The 17,320-nt window shown below is 44.6% G+C and overlaps 1 protein-coding gene across 1 annotated transcript in view; it reads right to left on the reverse strand.

The window, feature by feature from the left end:
• The window catches only part of LOC144763943 (fucolectin-like), a 109,034-nt gene that overhangs the window by 19,018 nt on the left and 72,696 nt on the right, over positions 1 to 17,320 (reverse strand). The window contains exon 3 of the mRNA XM_078649988.1: positions 8,623 to 8,926. Within this exon, the coding sequence (XP_078506114.1) occupies positions 8,623 to 8,926 (304 nt within the window). The remainder of the gene's footprint in view (positions 1 to 8,622; positions 8,927 to 17,320) is intronic.

The following is a 17,320-nucleotide window of genomic DNA, read 5'->3' on the forward strand; positions in this document are numbered from 1 at the left end:
AGAGGATCACCTTCAAGCTCCTCACCGACGCACACAAGGCACTCCACAACACCAGACCAGCACACCTCAACAGATGACTAACCTTCTACACCCCCAACCACCAGCTCTGCTCCGCTGACCTCGCCTTCGCTACCGTCCCCCGCACCCAAAGAGCATTCTCCACTGGCAGACCGTTCTCCCACCTCGCCGCCAAGACCTGGAACACCCTCCCCACCCTCCTACAGCAGACCCAGGACCTACTAACCTTCAGGAGACTACTCAAGACCTGGCTATTTGAGCAGTAGCAGCATCCCTTCCTACCCCACACTTTAAATTAACCTATGCTCACCATCTGGTAGCTTGGCACAGAGCAGTCAGGCTTAACTTAAGAGGCAGTTTATCAAATATTTGTGTAACACTTCAAACAGTAACAGTTAAAACACCACAACAAGACCACACAATTTTTTAGAAAAATGGCTTGTAAAACGAGACCAAAATGACAAAAATCCAATAAGAAGTCAAGATGTGAATTCTTTAAAGAATTAATGTTTTTTAGTGTCCCAGGGGCTACCTGGTTGCGCTAGACAGGGTTAAATCCAAATGTTCAGGCTGACAACAATGGATACAGGGACCAGCCTTGCATTGCGGAACAGTACCTTGGAAGCGTCAATGTCGAGAGTGATGCTGGAAGCAGAGGAGATGATGAGTCGTGGTCGCTCTTACCGATTTAGGCAATGTGTCGGTTCTGAGCTGCGCACCATTGAGGATGGGTCGGGAGTCAAGATGTGAAGAACAATGGGATGACGCGCTGCTGTCGAGCCTCTGGACTGCAGTCGATGTGAGCTGCATAATGCCATGCATCATCGCGTCGTGTCGCGCAAAGGCGGAGATGCGTTGGAAACAGGAGACGATGTGTTGCGCAGTCAGTGTTCTGGAGTCTGTGGTCCGTACAGCAGTAGCAATACGCTGGCATAGAGGGAGATGCATCGGTTAGGATCAGCTCACCATCGTCAATGCATTGATGTTCTAGGGGTGGTTGGAGTCCACGGAGTTGTATTCCATGGAATTCAAGTAGTAGAAAAAATGGTCAGTGAATTCCTGCGGAGTTCCGTTCATATCACTGTTTCAGCTTAAATGCCACCGTCGTTTCACATACCAAAGGAATACATTTATTGACAAAAAACACAGCTTCCTACGACACTACAGATGCTGCCAAATAAGTGACTTTCAAACTAGCCACGCTAAACTCTCCTGACCTTAAGTATTCACTCACCACGAGCAGAGACAGTCAAGATGGAAGCGATCACAGTAGAGATACTTTGCTTTCCGACTCTGTGGGTGTGTACATAGAACATCGGAGTCTTCCTCTTCTACTTTCTTCTGGAAAGGGTGTCGGCTAAGCTTAATGAGAAAGGAGGGCAAGTAAACAATGAACATCCAATAAGAAACAGGTATCATGTATGTGTGTCATTAAAACTGCCCACTACTGGAATTGTATGTCTCACAGAATGGAGATGAGGAATAAATAAATGCGATTGCGACCATCTTTAAATGCTGCGTGATGACTGGTGACTCCTTGTCAAATTTCCCGATTATTTGTAATCATTACTTGAATTAATTAAAAATGACGTTCCGTCGCTTCTTTTCCTTTCTGTATCTGTCTTTCCCCAAAAATGTAATTACCCGAAGGCTGTTATGCTCCAAGCCGAACGCGGAGTTCAAAAACTCTGCTGGCAGGTGGAGTATACCGCGCACCCCTAGGATTTTCACAGTTGCAGCACTTTACTCCACTTCCAAGGGCCCAGGACTGGATTGGCACCACTTGACAGAGCAGGACTCACAGCAGAGTCCAGGTGCTAGTGGCAGGTTGAAGAGAGATGTCTTTCATATCCCTAGACATAAGAAAACAGGTAGCAGGCCTACAAGCCCTTGGAGATACTTAGGTTCTGGGATGCAGAGACCCAGGTCCAGTCTTTCTCGCTCCCAGGCAAGAGGGAAGCAGGCAGGAGGCCAACACAACAAAGCAGTTCAGCAAAGTGACAGGTCCTCCAGCAGCACAGCAGTCCTTCTTCCCGGTAGAATATACTCAGTTCCAGAAGTGTTCTCAGTTGGTGATGTCAGAGGTCCAGTAGTTATACCCAGTTGTCCCTTTTAAGTGGGGAGACCTTAAGGAGATGCCATTGAAGTGCACAAGGCCCTTTCTTTCCTGTCCTGACTCCAGACTCACTATGGGGGTATGCAACCTTTTGTGTGGGGACAGGACAGAACCCTTTCAGGTGTAAGTGTCAGCTCCTCCCTACCCTCTTGCTCAGGATCACCCGTCAGAATGCAGATGGCTACTCAGTCACACCTATCCTTCCTTTGTGTGTGACAGCCACAAAGCCATCTGTCACGCACCCCAGATGTGTATTCTAGAGACAGGCAGAAGGCACCAAATGATTATAGTAAGAAAATGCAGACTTTCTAAAAGTAAAATACACACAGATAATGGACAAATGGACAGTTTGGGCTGAACTGTTCCTATAAGGAGTAGGGTCAAGACTGATTTGCATATAGCTCAGTCTAAACTGAGGTAGCATGGTGAGTAAAAGAACAATGAGTTGGGAAGCTACCCCGAGCGATCTTCAGTGGTTTGACAAATTGCAAGCAATTCTCCCATCACCTTTTGTGTGTTTGATGTACTGCTCTAAGTGGCATGGGTATGCCCAGACGTGGGACTCATGCTCACTGTGTCACTGTATTCAAGCCAGATGGCTGATGAGGAGAAATACCCCAAACACGGTCCCAGGATCCATGTTTCCGGTTCAGAGAGGAACTGGCCTGGCAGTTTGGGCTAGACTGTTCCCATAAGGAACAGGGTCAAGACTGATTTGCATATGGCCGGGACTAAACTGAGGTGGCATGGTGAGTAAAAGAACGATGGGTTAAGATATTACTTCGAGTGAAATCCAGTGGTTAGACACATTGAAAGCATTTCTCCCATTACCTTTTGTGTGTTTTAACTTTCTAAAAGTGGCCTTTTCAGAATTGCAATTCAAAAACTAACTTCACCATAAGTTGTGTTTTTAAATTGTGATTCCAGTGAAAGGAAAGTTGGGGGTCCCATATTTTCCCAATTTGAAATTACACCTATAAAATGTAATAAGGCACTCCCAATGTTATCCAATGGGAGAGATAGTCCTTGAAGTACCAACAAATTTATTTAAGAGTATTTCACCACCAGGACATGTTAGGTTAAATGTACATATCCTACTTTTTCAATACAATGCACCCTTCCTATGGACTGTCCAGGGCCTACCTTTGGAGTTATCTAAATGAAAGGAAGGATTGGCACTGGCAAGTAGGTTAACTTGCCAATTCGACATGGCAGTTTAAACTGCACACAGAGACTATCCAGTGGCAGGTCTGAGACATGTTTAAAGAACTACTTAAGAAGGTAGCACAATCAGTGCTGCAGGCCCACTAGTAGCTTTTAACTTATAGGCCTTGGGCACATGTAGTGCACTTTATAGAGACTCATAGGTAAATCAAATATGCCAATTGAGGATAAACCAATATTACCATGTTTTGTATATTGAGCACATGCATTTTAACACTTATTAGCAGTGGTAAAGTGCCCAGATTCTTAAAGCCAGCAATAACGAAGTCAGCAAAAACAGTCAAAATTGGATGTTTGAAGAGAAAAAGTCAGGGGAAACTTCACCAAGGATGCCAGGTCTAACACCAACCCTCCCATCCGGCCCCTCTCTGAGAACTGATTCAGTAGGGTCACATTTCTCAGAGCCTTAGTATATCACACCAGTTTTCAGTTCATATTGTGGCTCCCCTCTCCTAAAGTAGAAAGTCACAAAAGTAACCAACGTCAGCGTGCGACTCTGACAATGTCGATGCGGAGATGAATGACGCCATCTACAAGTATGAGGGGTAATGCTCAAAAACCTCCAAACCCATTCTGTCACCTGGGGAATATACGGTAAGGGCTCTGTGGCTAGACTTAGTGAACAAATCCAGTATTGACCTTTGTTTTGGATCTTTGGGTTTTCTAGTAGGGAAATGCATTTTTTTCTTTGCTCCTTTGTTTGCAGCTGAAGTTAGCAATCCTAATGCTAAAGGCACGATTACAATTTTGTTCGGAAGGCCTACGAATCAAATTTGGCTCTTTAGGATCCGATTCGTAGCCCTTATTTGCGACCGAATCGTACACAGGTCCAAACGACAAAGTACGATGCGAAGATCCCGTACGTGTCGACTGAATTGTGTCCGAACCCAATATTGTCCGTACGACTTGTGCGTAGCCGAATTGTGCCACGCAATGGAGCTGGATTCTGACCGAGCGAGTACAAGAAGAAACGGCTTTCGTAATCAGACTTCGGGGGCCCGTAGCAGGCCCCCCCTTCACCCCAGGGCCCTCTTAATCGATCACGGGGAGAATGCCCATTGGTACCCCCGATTCAAGCATGCACATTGTGGCGGGCACCATGGTGTGCCCGCCACAAGGAGTTTGCTTTTCTAACACCCCTTTTTAGGTCTCACATAGGGCAGCGCATGTGCTGCCTCTACGAGGCATTAAGTAATTTGTATATTGAGAGAAACTACACCTATTGCCACTTAATTTCTCCCGCCTCTTCCCGTTCCTTTAAAGTTATCATAGCTTTTCTTATCTGGCTTATTATTGGCTGTAGAGGCGATGCTTCACTTCTGTCTATTACGGAAGCAGCACCGCCTAACTACAGTTTCTGTCCGCGCTTCAGGTTAATCTGTGTCCGAGGGGAACTTTCTCAGCTATCCACAGACTGAGAAGCCCGCACCCAGGCTTCCATATTCACCTCTTGATGTGTGCAAGTCCATTACACTGCGGTACTCATGGACAGACCTGTAGGTGTATATGCTCTCATGCTGAACGCAGTGCATAATTCTAAGCCGCCTTTCTGCGATCTAAAGGTTAACATTTGCCAGCCGGTGTTTTGTCACACCGTGTTCCTATCAGTGTCTCCGGGTGTGCTGTAGAGGTTTCTGTTATCAGCAAGAATGATGGCTCGCGTTCTGGAGCTGTGCCTCGATGGAGATTGCCCAGGAGCGCTGAATCAGTGAGTAACGTGTGTCTTCGAGTTGACTACTCCCTGCCACTGGTCTCTGTGAGCTCTGTGACTGCAAGTTCTCCGTGTTTAATTGTTGTCTCTGTGCCTGTGTAGATTGGTGCTGTCTGTGTGTATACTTTGTGTCGACATGCTACATGGCTACATTGTTTTGTGTATTCGTCGACATGTTTTGCTGTGGTATGTCTGTATGCTTCTTTTATGTCTTTGTATCTCTTTGTATGCATTGTTTGCTCTTCGGTGTCCATTCAGATAAGGCTCGGCTTGCTTTCGTAGATGTTTGGGGTCAGGCAGAGAAGGAAAAGGACTCTGTCTCCTTCCTGCCCATAGCAGACACAGATAATGTCCTCTTCATTTCTGTACTGGCAGCTGCCTCCCTCCCTCCCTCTCTTTCTGTCTTGCTCCTCACTTACTGAAAACCGTGAATTGAAGAAACGGTTCACAACCTCTCTTTCCTTCTTTCATTTAGTTGCTTCCCTGTGAAATGGATCCAAAAAAGAAAGGCCTCTGAAGTTGAGGGTCAAGGTGGTCTATTCGCAATCCAAGAAAGATTGAACCGTAGTATGTCCTCTACAGTACCTAAGTTGCAAGGTGCTTCGTATTCCATGATTTGCCAGGCAGCTACATGGTCTGATTCAGCTAACTTTCCTAAACATTATAGGCTCTCAGAAGGAAAAAATATTCATTGGATATATGGATTGGATTGGATTGGATTGATTAATGTATTGTTTGGTTACTCAAAACCATTACATTAAAACGGAAATCCAACATTACAAAAATCTCTAGTCATTTGCGCCCTAGCTGGCCATCAGCTTAGTCCGAGTCTGTTGAATGAATTTACCGAATGAGGCCATCTGTTTTACTGAGGTCAGTGTATATAGTTGATGGACCGCCTCCTTTGCGGTATGCATCCCCAGTTGTCTTTGGATAGGCCTGAGATAAAGGCTGCGTGCTGAGCGTAGGGCCGGGCAGCAGAATAAAATGTGGGCCAGAGATTCACGTTTGTAGCTTTCCGGAATTGTCGATCCTGCCCATACAGGGGCATATAATTCTTTAAGGGGCAGGGGGTGTAGTCTGTAGGCTAAAATCTTGTGAAGGGCTGGGTGGCCCACAGCCTGCGTAAGATGGAGTTTGGGATTGTGCCCTGTGTGCGGCAGGCATAGGGATTCGTGGAAGTCTCTTTTTGCCAGTGACTCCAAGTCCAATGCCCGGGAGCTGATGCAAACTTGTTTTTTAATCGCATTTTTAATTGCAGTGTAATTAACTAGCTCAGTGTCCCAAAACTCCGTGGCTAGGTTGAGGAGCTCCTTTGCCGCAATAAGGGTGGCTGACCAAGGGTTCCCAGGTTCCATGAAAATATTTTTCAAAACTGCCTTCAGTGTCTTCTCTTGTGCCGCTGTTGTGAGATAGTAATATTTGATCAAGGCAGCCATCTCTTCCAGTTTTTGTTGGTTGAGAGAAAATTCTAGTCGGACAAGAGTGTTTCTGATGCACTTGGGTAGATGGAATAGTCTCTTGTATGCTCTGCAGTTGATTTTTTCCAGTTTCCTATTGAGTTTACCAGGGAACGCTTGTTGGGCTTAATTAAGGGCTGGCATTAGTTTTGCCTTGAGTACTCTTTGGATAGCCGTTGTAGAGGGGCTATGTAGGGTGAATTGTAATTTGCAGAGAGCGTAAGTGATACATCGTTCTCTCCCCTATTAAGGAATAGGGGAGAGTTGAACTTCTGTTTTCTATAAAAAACTATTTCTGTTCAGCATGCACTGCCAGTTGTCCATGTTGTGCTAAATATCATTTGCTATGAATTCATGATAGGGAGGGGAGAAACAGTAATGCTTAAATTACATATTAGCAATGGCATTACTCTGAGTACTACTCTCTCGCTTTAATTCATATTACCTGTAAATATTGTAAGCATGAGGGTATCCTGCATTGCAAGTATTCCATATGTGACTATTATTCTCTGCTCCCTGTGTCTAACCAAGATGTGCAAAGTCCTGGAGGTCCTGAGGAAGGGTCCAAGGAAAGTTCCAAGAGCAAACTAGCTGAAGGGGAGATGCTCCAACCTCCAAGACAACTTGAACTGGTCAGCAGCACTAGTTGCAAGAGGACATACATTTTATAGTTTGTTGTGCTGATCACACTGGTGAAGGATGATTATATCACTGGCACCCTGGGGAGAGGATATATTCTTGCTGGTTTGTAATATACTCTTCTCCTCTGTGGCAGGTCTGGAGAGCTGCAACCTGACAGGGTTTGAGTGGAAGTGCACATAAGCTTTTGCGTCCATTGAGCACATGACCCACAATGCAGGTGCTCCCCCGATTACTGCTAGAAGCTGCAACAAGGTCAGGAAGCAATAGAATTGGAGAGATTATTTCATATCCATGGATGCCTTTCCCCTGTGAGCTACCACCGAAGACTCTGAGGTCTCTGCCCAGAATGTTGCCCTGAGCCCAACCACAGGGTTTTTGGGAGAAAACAGAAATCCTCAGGCAAGCAGTGAGAGCTGCGGTGGCAATGTGACCGCTTGGGGGCCTGACACTCCAGATGGGTGGAGGTGTAGACTCAGGAATATCAAGGTATCTTACACCTAGAACAAGGAAGTCACACAGTAAGTGGTTATTGTCCAAAAGTATGTTTGGGCAGAAATTGACCTTTAAAAATATGAGTAAGTTCCTTCATTACATCAGGTGTTAGAACACACCACTCATAAGTGCTAAAGATGTACAACATACACCCTGAAAGGTGCTGCAGGAAGCAGTCCAGGTTATATCTAATCAGAGAGCATAGTTCCCCATGATGCCCACTATGGCAGCTCTCTGTGCCTTTGGCACTATCTGGGCAAGGACCAAACAAACACACTTGCCATTGACAAGCCCACGTCAAGCGTACACTGTGGGCGCAATCAGTGACCTCCATCAACAATTTACTGCAACAATCAGCGAGTGAATATGAGGAGGGGAGTCGGAGCTTTATTTAGAAACAAGTTTGAAGCCTGAGTAGAGTTCCGCAAGGAAGAGAAGGACAAAGTAAGGAGCCAGTAGAGGTAAACAATTATATACTAAAGTTCACTAAGTAAAGTAAAAATAAACAACAACTAAAACATTTATCAGATCACAAGGAAATTAATAAAATGAGGACCTGGTGGAAGGAAATAACTAAAACAAACTGAAAGTATTTGAGGTACTGTCCTTATTTTCAAATGACAAAACAATTATTAAATTAAGGTCTTTAAAAGTATGATATAGCTCATAAACCTGTACACTCGCCTTGAAATATATCTTGCAACATGTGATCAGAGTGGAAATCATGTGACAGGATTGTACTTACTCTCACTTATTTACCCTAATATTCATTTTAATTATGTATTTACTAAGTTGAATACTTGCACTCTTCATTTCAAGATGGGGGATCCATTACTCTGATCACATATAAGACTGGAATTGTGAGTCACGTAATACAATAAACGCCACAGCTGAACCGAAGAAACAAGCATTTGTCATCTGTAAATGACAAATATAAGTGAACAGAGTATACATTGTACCTTGCATTGTTATTTCCATAGTTTGTTAGTGAATTTCCTATGAGAATTTCCGCTCCATTCAGCCTTTCAGGAGCAGAATATCTGTTGGTGATGGAAATGGCATACATTTTCTGTGGTTTAAGTAAATCCACCCTCCACCAGGGACCATAGTCATAATTTGTATGGGAGCATGATCCATGTAAAAGATCGGTATCCTGATTTCCATCTATTGCGTTGATTGCATCTGACAGGTAACCGTCTTGAAAATGTTTTCCACCAAGAATACTTGACTGTGTGGCTCGACCACCCAGGGCCACATTCACCCCTGAAAGTAAACAGAAAATGAGGTGAGACCCAGCAGTGGTTGCTTCAATAGAAAAATCTTCATTCCTAAAACATGTTTATGCCATGACATAATTACTATTTATATCTTAGACCAGTGGATAAGGTTTGGGAAAATTCAGTGGGCCTATGTTAAAGATATATTACCATCATAGATAAAGTAAACAATCGACATTCAGGTTTAGGAGGTGACCGTAGCAAAGCATTTTGACAGAGGACACATTAAGGGTATTTTATAATTATATTGAGTCAGCACATTCGTATCTATACTGATATCCAGATTGAACCAAAGTGACCATTCACAAAAAATATTTACTTGTTTGTCCTACTTCAATAACTTAGACACTGCACATTACCTTTACCTGCACCACCTCTAAGTGGTCTCAAGTGGTCTCACACTGAACTCCATTCAAACTGGCCATGCAGTGGGACTGCTTCACTAGCACAGCTATTCTACATGGGTGTCACACCCTCAGCTGGGGCAGTTTAAGACCGGATTCTGAGGTTTTCACTTCCGCTTCCTCAGGAACACAGTCCTACTTCCGCCATTGAGCCATCCATCCCTTCTTCAGGTAGGACAGCCGCGGGCCGTGGAGGGAATTACGGTGGGGCAGGGAGGCGGGAGGGGGAGGGGCAGGGTGGAGGGACCTAAAAACCGGCATTTGGATAATTGCAGGTAAGTACACAATTTAATTAATAAAACGAAATTCGTAGCGCGCACAGCATCGCATTTTGCGATGCAGTGCGCGCTACGAAATTCGTTTCAATAATTAAATTGTGTACTTACCTGCAATTATCCATATGCCGGTTTTTAGGTCCCTCCACCCTGCCCCTCCCCCTCCCCGCCTCCCTGCCCCACCGTAACTCCCTCCACGGCCCGCGGCTGAGGTAGGACAGCACAGCCAGTTCATTGAAAGGTCAAGGATGTCACTGTACCTTCCATAACTTTGCATGGGATTCTTTTGCATCACAACTTTGCTCATCCCGATCTGTGCTAAAGAATAAGCGAAGTCTTTATTAGGCTGAACCCACTCTAGGCCTGCTTGCCAGTACTCTGCCTGCTATCAGTTGTGGGGAACGTTTTATACTCCTTAAAGGTAGGGCCTACAACACCTCTCGTTTGCCAAAATTGTTTCCTTGTATAGACTGTATGTTTCCAGATGAGTATAGATTAGCATGTAATGCACAAATTGAAAAATATGAAGAAAAAAACAGCAAAACTTTGGTAAGAAAATATTTTAAAGTCCATTGCCATGGATCTCAGTTATCCAGAGTATCCATTTTGTTTTCAGATACACACAATATGATTCCAAATACTTCTTTAGTGATATATCCTGGTTTGATAGACTTAAGTATCGAATATAATTCTGGTATCCTTCAGTACGATGGTTATTATAGAGTTTGTGAGCTTCTACGGCTGATGTAGTCAACCCGCGTTTCACCCCTTCCTTTTGGCCTGGAAATCTGGGGTTTTCTGAAGGCTTGAGTTCGAGGAAATAACCAATAGTAGTTCATTTTAAAGATTTTTAAAACACTAGTAAAGGTGTCAAACTATTCTGAGTGTATAGTTCTTAAGTAATTGTACTACACTTGTGATTAAACATTAGTATGACTTATTATCCAGCTGATTATGTGCTGTTTAATGATAAATAATGCAGGAATTCTTGAGGTAATCACTTATATTGTATGTTCTATTTGTTGAAGCCTAAATTGTGATCATTTTCTATGAGTGAAGATGCACTGGCATAGGCTATTGTCAAGACTTATAAAAAATAGTGTTAACTAATTGTTAGTTTGGTTTCTCATTGTCACATCTGAAGGACTGGACTTTTAAGAACCAGCGGTGCCAGGGAACAACACCTGAAACCTTCGTAGGATACCTGTTCGGCGCACAAGTGACAGAGACACGGGACACTTCCTTCGGCGTCAAAGATCAGCGTTTATTACTGCAGGGATGCAAAAGTCATGGGAAGTACAACAGTGTGTAGGTTCCAAGAGTCTGCTTCCAATTGCAAACGTGGATCGCTCCTTTTATACACATTTTCAGCATTCAATAACGTAACGAACAAAAGGTTACAACTCAGTTCCCACAAGAAACTTAAAAGGGCTTCATTTATGGTGTCGGAAACCCGGAACATAATCACAGTAACATTTGTCGGTTCCCAACTGTAAAAGCACATTATCCTGCTGCTATGCACATTCCACTCTAGTTGTAAAAGGACGAGAGTAAGAGACAGGAACAGGTGCAAGGAAGTCAGACAACAGAAGAAGAAGGAGTGTGGAGGTAATATCGGAAGCGCAATCCCAGGATCAAAGGATTCGAGCCGAGCGCATGCAAGGCTGAAACAATAGGCCAACGTGGGAAGATTACCCAGCTGCGGAGCCATCTGTTTCTGCCGTGTCATCCCCCAGTCTTGGGAATCACAGGGTCATGAGGCGGACATTTGCCTGTTCGCTGACTACGTGAGGGCAAGAAACAAAATGGATGCCGTATCTAAAATGGAACCCGAGGGTTCAAATGAAGAAACCTGTAAATAAGACGAACCCTTCTAAGTAGCGTAGCGAAAATGCGTACACCTATTAATCTCGTCATTTACGGTTCATAGATACCACCCTCGCTAGCATCGTAACGGTTCTCATTGGTCCTCAGACGCTCCTTTTGCCCTCATGTAGGCAAGCACTAGTCGGAATCATAATCAATTTCGATATTCATCAGATCATTCAAGTGTTGCTGGAACATCATCTTATTCATCAATGTCTCGCCGGTAACAGATGGCCTTCTTATACACGTTGTAGCACAAACGCCACATAAGGCAGGACCACACTGCACACAAAGACAACACGTGAACAGAAACGTCACAACAACCCCTATAGTCATCAGAATTTTCCAACCCCAAGTTGACATCAGACCCCAAAACCATCCTAGAAGCGTCCAATCTCCCTCGTCCACGTGTATGGACTCTGAGATTTTATGCAACTTCGAGATGGCTTGATAAACCGTTGGAGCGTTATCAGGTATGAAAATGCAGCAGCTCGAATGGATGACCTTACACACACCACCTCTGTCTGCTAGTACTACGTCTAGAACCATACGGTTCTGTAGCGTCATAAGCCTATCCGCTTGAAGCTCTGCTGTCAGATTACCAAGGGCGCTTGCAGTTATGTTAGCAGTTGCTTCCACTACACAAGTTAACTGTCTCAGATTCCTGCTATTGACCATAGGGCCCCAAAATGGTAGGAAACCCTTAAAGAATCTCCTGCTTCTTGACCGGCAGTATCTTCTTTACTAATGACACCTCTCACAACTCTAGTTTTGTGATAATCTGAGGCAACAGTGAAAGTCGGAGGCAAAAGATTCGCGATATAGCAGGTACCCGAGAAGTCATGAGGTAACCACGTATATGCGCGATCATAACATACAAAATAGGTACCCTTGGCAGTCAGAAAGACAGGGGAAGAGAGCATTGGTAAAACGTAAGTATCAACACAAGCACTCTTCCCAAGCTGAGCTCTCGGATTGCGACCAAGACCTTGCATACAGAAATGACCGAGATGAGGTACGATCCAGATTGGAGATGAGCTCTTAAACTGCCTATCATTCACTGATGTACTATACTCGACCTCACTCAGATCCTTATAAGCTCGCACCTCTTCCTCTGGGATAAGTGTTGCGTCAAAAATATCTCTATTTAAATCTGCAATTGCTATCGCCAAAGACTTGTGGTACGGGCCAGGACCAAGGTCTGCAGAGCGAGGCTTTCGATGGGGGTAGGAATCTAGTGCACTACGGAACATGGTCTGGAATGCTCAAGCTGACCCCTGGGGGCTATAAGGAAGAACAAAATACGGAATACCCTTATCCATGGTATGTGGCATTAACCCACATACCCAACAATTGGTAGTGTTCATCACCAACTGATGCTGATGTAGAAGTTGAACAAAAGAATTGTTCATAAATTCCGCACGTCTGACCTGTTCATGTTGGGGCAGAAGATGAAAGGAATGTGGAGACATAGTGGAAACAGAACTCAAATCATGAGAAGGAGGAGTAGGTAAAGTAGAAGGCAGCAATGATTGAAAACCAAAATATACTCCACCCACCAGCAGCATAGAAACAGTTAGGAACAACATAAAAACCTGTAACAAAAAACATTTTTTTCGAAATGTCTTGTGCAATTTGGATCTTTGCGCCACCATTTTCTCAATTTCCAACAGCTTAGAAGACTTCATCTTCTAAAAACCGTCCGTGACGTTTTTGACGCACTTCGTTCTGAGTAGCGATTATCAATCCCCAGGAGTTCCCAGAAATCGACAAAAGTAATCGACCTAGTGTAAGATACCTGCTAAACAGGAGGAAGTACCCGCACGGCCCTACGGTTAACCCAGATGAGAAGGTTTTTAATCAAAAGTTCATTGAATTCAATATACGCCTCCTAGCTGTAAGGAAAAAGGTACACAATATATATACATATATATATGTAATGTCCACAATTTGTATGGCAACAATAGAGGTGATGTAGATTAAAAAAAAATAAAAAACAGAATTTATTAGTCTGTTAGCGTGGTCGAAGAAAGTATCGACTTCTTCCGGGGCGAGTCTGCTCTTCAAACAGTGGATCAGACGGCAAAAGAGTGTTCGATTGTCCACGCAATTGTTCAGAACTTGAATTCTCCAATGCTGCTGAAAGAGGGTTAACCTCGGATGGTTCAACAGGGGTGTCGGGTCTTACTGTGTTATCTCCTACAAGCTGCGCGTCACTAAACGGCACGTAACTTAGAGGGACGTAAGTTTCAGACGAGCCAAATCCTTTTCTGATCCAACTATCTGCTGGCAATGGGAGCGGAACTTTCTTGGTGTGGGTGGCATGTACCCAATGTTTTCTCCCTTCCAGCCGAACCGCAGTCCTCGTTGCCAGCAACACCTGGTAAGGTCCCACGAACCTTGGCTCAAGATTTCGTTTTCGTCCAAAGTTGCGGGTAAGAACCCAATCACCTGGTTGGAGCCGATGACCAGGACCCTCTGTTTGTGCCGGTAGAGCCTCAAAGACCTGTTGATGAATCAAACTCAATTTAGCAGTCAGATCATAGAGATAGTCAATTAACATTGGATATTCAAGTCTGTCAAATTCTTTAGGCCTCGGAACTCCCCAAATGTTCGCAGGACGGCCGAACACAATCTCATATGGGCTGAGCCCTACTCGAGAGTGCACAGTCGCCCTGGTCGATAAGAGAGCTAAAGGCAAAGCGTCGGGCCATGATAGACCAGTCGTTGCCTGGATTTTGGCAAGTTTCAGTTTCAGAGTGCCATTATATCTTTCCACTAAACCCGCAGACTGAGGATGATTAGCACTATGAAACTTCTGATTTATGCCAAGACCACGACATACACTCTTCATTACACTTCCCACAAACTCACTTCCGTTATCTGACCATACAATCCGTGGCATTCCATACCTGGGGAAAAATTCTTTGAGTAGAACCTTTGCTGTGGACAGGGCAGTATTATCCTTTAGGGGGTAAGCCTCAATCCATCTGGAGAACGCACAAACTACAACCAAGACGAACTTCAAATTATTGCATCTCTCCATGTGGATAAAGTCTAACTGAATAATTTCAAAGGGACATGTGGGAGGAGCAAAATGACCACGTGGAGTGGGGGTGCCCTTGCCAGGATTATACATCAAACATACCATGCAATTTTTAACCACTCTCTCCGCACATTTAGTAATTCCATCATTCCTCCATACGGGCGACAGCAACTTACATATGCCTTTCGTATTAATGTGTGATGTACCATGAGCCATAGTAACAACAGCAAGCACGTATGCATCTGGTAACATCCATCTCTGCTTTTCCGACAAATCAACCCAACATCCATTCTCGTCTAACTTTCCCGTACTTTCTTTCCACTGAGTTTTTTCCATCTCGGTAGCTTCATTCTGTATCTTCTTCACACTCTCAACTGTGTCCTCACACATACTAGTCTCCGCTGGCCATCTTACTGAACTCGCAACGTAGATTCGATTTGTCAGATCTCTAGCCGTCTCCTTCGCAATCTCATCTGCAAACGCATTACCGCGACCAACATCATCCGTCACCTTCCGATGCGCACTACATTTGATTATTGCCACCTCTTTAGGCAATGTAAGTGCGTCCAAAAGGTCATTCACAAGTTGTCTGTGCTGAATCTTCGTACCATGCGACGTCAAAAATCCTCTTTCTCTCCACAATCGACCAAAACTATGCGCCACACCAAAAGCATACTGGCTGTCTGTAAACACATTCACCCGCTTCCCTCTGGACAACACACACGCTCTCGTCAAGGTGATCAACTCAGCCGCTTGGGCCGAATTCTGACTCAATCTCGCAGATTCCACAACCGTACTCAATGTTACTACAGCATACGCAGTCGTCACATCACCATTTGGTAACTTAAAACATGAACCATCCACATACAAAGTACCATCGGAATCCACCAATGGAGTGTTTTTCAGGTCAATACGACCCTTCGTCTCCTCTTCAGTTCTCAAATAGCAATCATGTGGTGTTACATCACTTAATTCCATGTCGATCGGCAACAATGTTGCTGGATTCAACACATTACACCGTTTTATCCGTATGTGACTTGCCAATAACGTCAACTCATATCCAGACAACCTTGCGCTCGTCAAATGTTGAGTTTTCGTTCGGTTCAAGAGAGTGTCGACTGCATGCGGGACCATCACCGTGAGCATATTATCCATGACCAGACCTGCGGACTGTCGAATGGACGCCGCAGCTGCCGCTGTTGCTCTCAAACAACTCGGCAAGGCTCTAGCTACTGGGTCTAAGGTCGAAGAAAAATATGTGCATGGACGCTGTTTGTCGCCAAATTGTTGTGTCAGAACACTCAACGCACAACCGTCCCTCTCGTGAACATAAAGTGTGAACGGCTTATTGTAATCAGGAGTACCCAACACAGGAGCCGAACACAACGCATCACGCAATTCAGAAAAACTTTTCTGACACTCTTCAGTCCATGGCAAAGGAGATGAAACATCCTTGCACGTAAGGGCTATCAATGGTTTCGCCGACAATGAAAAATTTGGAATCCATTGTCTGCAGTATGACGTAATACCTAGAAAGGCACGTACATCTCTCTGAGTCTTTGGCACAGTCATTCGGGCAATCGCAGCAATTCTCTCTGGGGTCAACCTTCTCCCATCCTTTGACAGTAAGTGACCTAAGTAGGTTACTTCTTGACAACAATATTGTAGCTTAGAAGGTGACACCTTGTGATGTAAGTCACATAGGTGCTGCAACAATGATACTGTAGCGGTTTTGCAAATAGCCTCTGTATCAGCTGCCACTAATAGGTCGTCAACGTATTGAACTAAGGCTGCGCCTGTCGGCAACACAAATGCAACAAGCTGACTTTTAAGTGCTTGGCTATAGATCGATGGACTCTCACAGTAGCCCTGTGGTGCGCGTTTAAATCTAAAACTGCGACCACCCAGTGAAAATCCGAATAGGTCTCTGCTTTCCTCAGCGATCGGAATACTAAAGAAAGCATTCTTTAGATCGATTACCGTGAACCAGGAGGCAGAAGCCGGAATCAGGGTCAACAAAGCCGTGATGTCAGGCACCACAGGAAACTGGGGAATCACGATTTTATTTACTTCTCGTAAATCAATTACAAAGCGGTACACAGGAGGTTTAGTTGGATCTGTGCGTTTCAAAATCGGTAACACAGGACTATTACACACATTGCCTCGAGTTTCTTCAATGACATCCTTTTCGATCAGGTCATAAATGATCGCTAATAGTGCTCGCTCACCATCAAAAGAGATACGATACTGTGGTATATGTGGGAAACGCACATTCGATTTCAACTGAACCACATAAGGTGGGATGTTCAATAAGCCTACATCATTGGGACCCGTAGCCCATAACGACGCAGGAAGGGAACTCAGTTCCGGTGGGAACTTATCGATTGATAAGTACATAGGAGAGATCGCTCTCTGACCAAATGTAAGCTCCACTCCCGCAGGAGAGCAGTACAAAGTCGCATATAACCGTTTTAACAAATCCAAGCCCAAAAGATTCTCACCACAACCAGTAGATAAAATCAATGGGGCCTCTAGCTCATGAGGACCAATCGTAAGGGACAAAGGGCTAGAGACAGGATTGCTAACAGGGGCGCCAGAGAATCCAATGGAAACATTTGTTAAGCCGGACAAAGGTGCGCCAGGGAGTTTCGAATGCATGATGGAACTTTTCGTCGCACCAGTGTCTAACAGAAAAGGCTCAACTACGCCAGATGTAGCAACTGCGACGTAAGGCCCACTCTGATCAACCGGAACTGATACTACTCCCTCTCTCTGTCGGTGGCTGTCCT

Source organism: Lissotriton helveticus, chromosome 6 (assembly GCF_964261635.1).
Source record: "Lissotriton helveticus chromosome 6, aLisHel1.1, whole genome shotgun sequence".
NCBI lineage: Eukaryota > Metazoa > Chordata > Amphibia > Caudata > Salamandridae > Lissotriton > Lissotriton helveticus.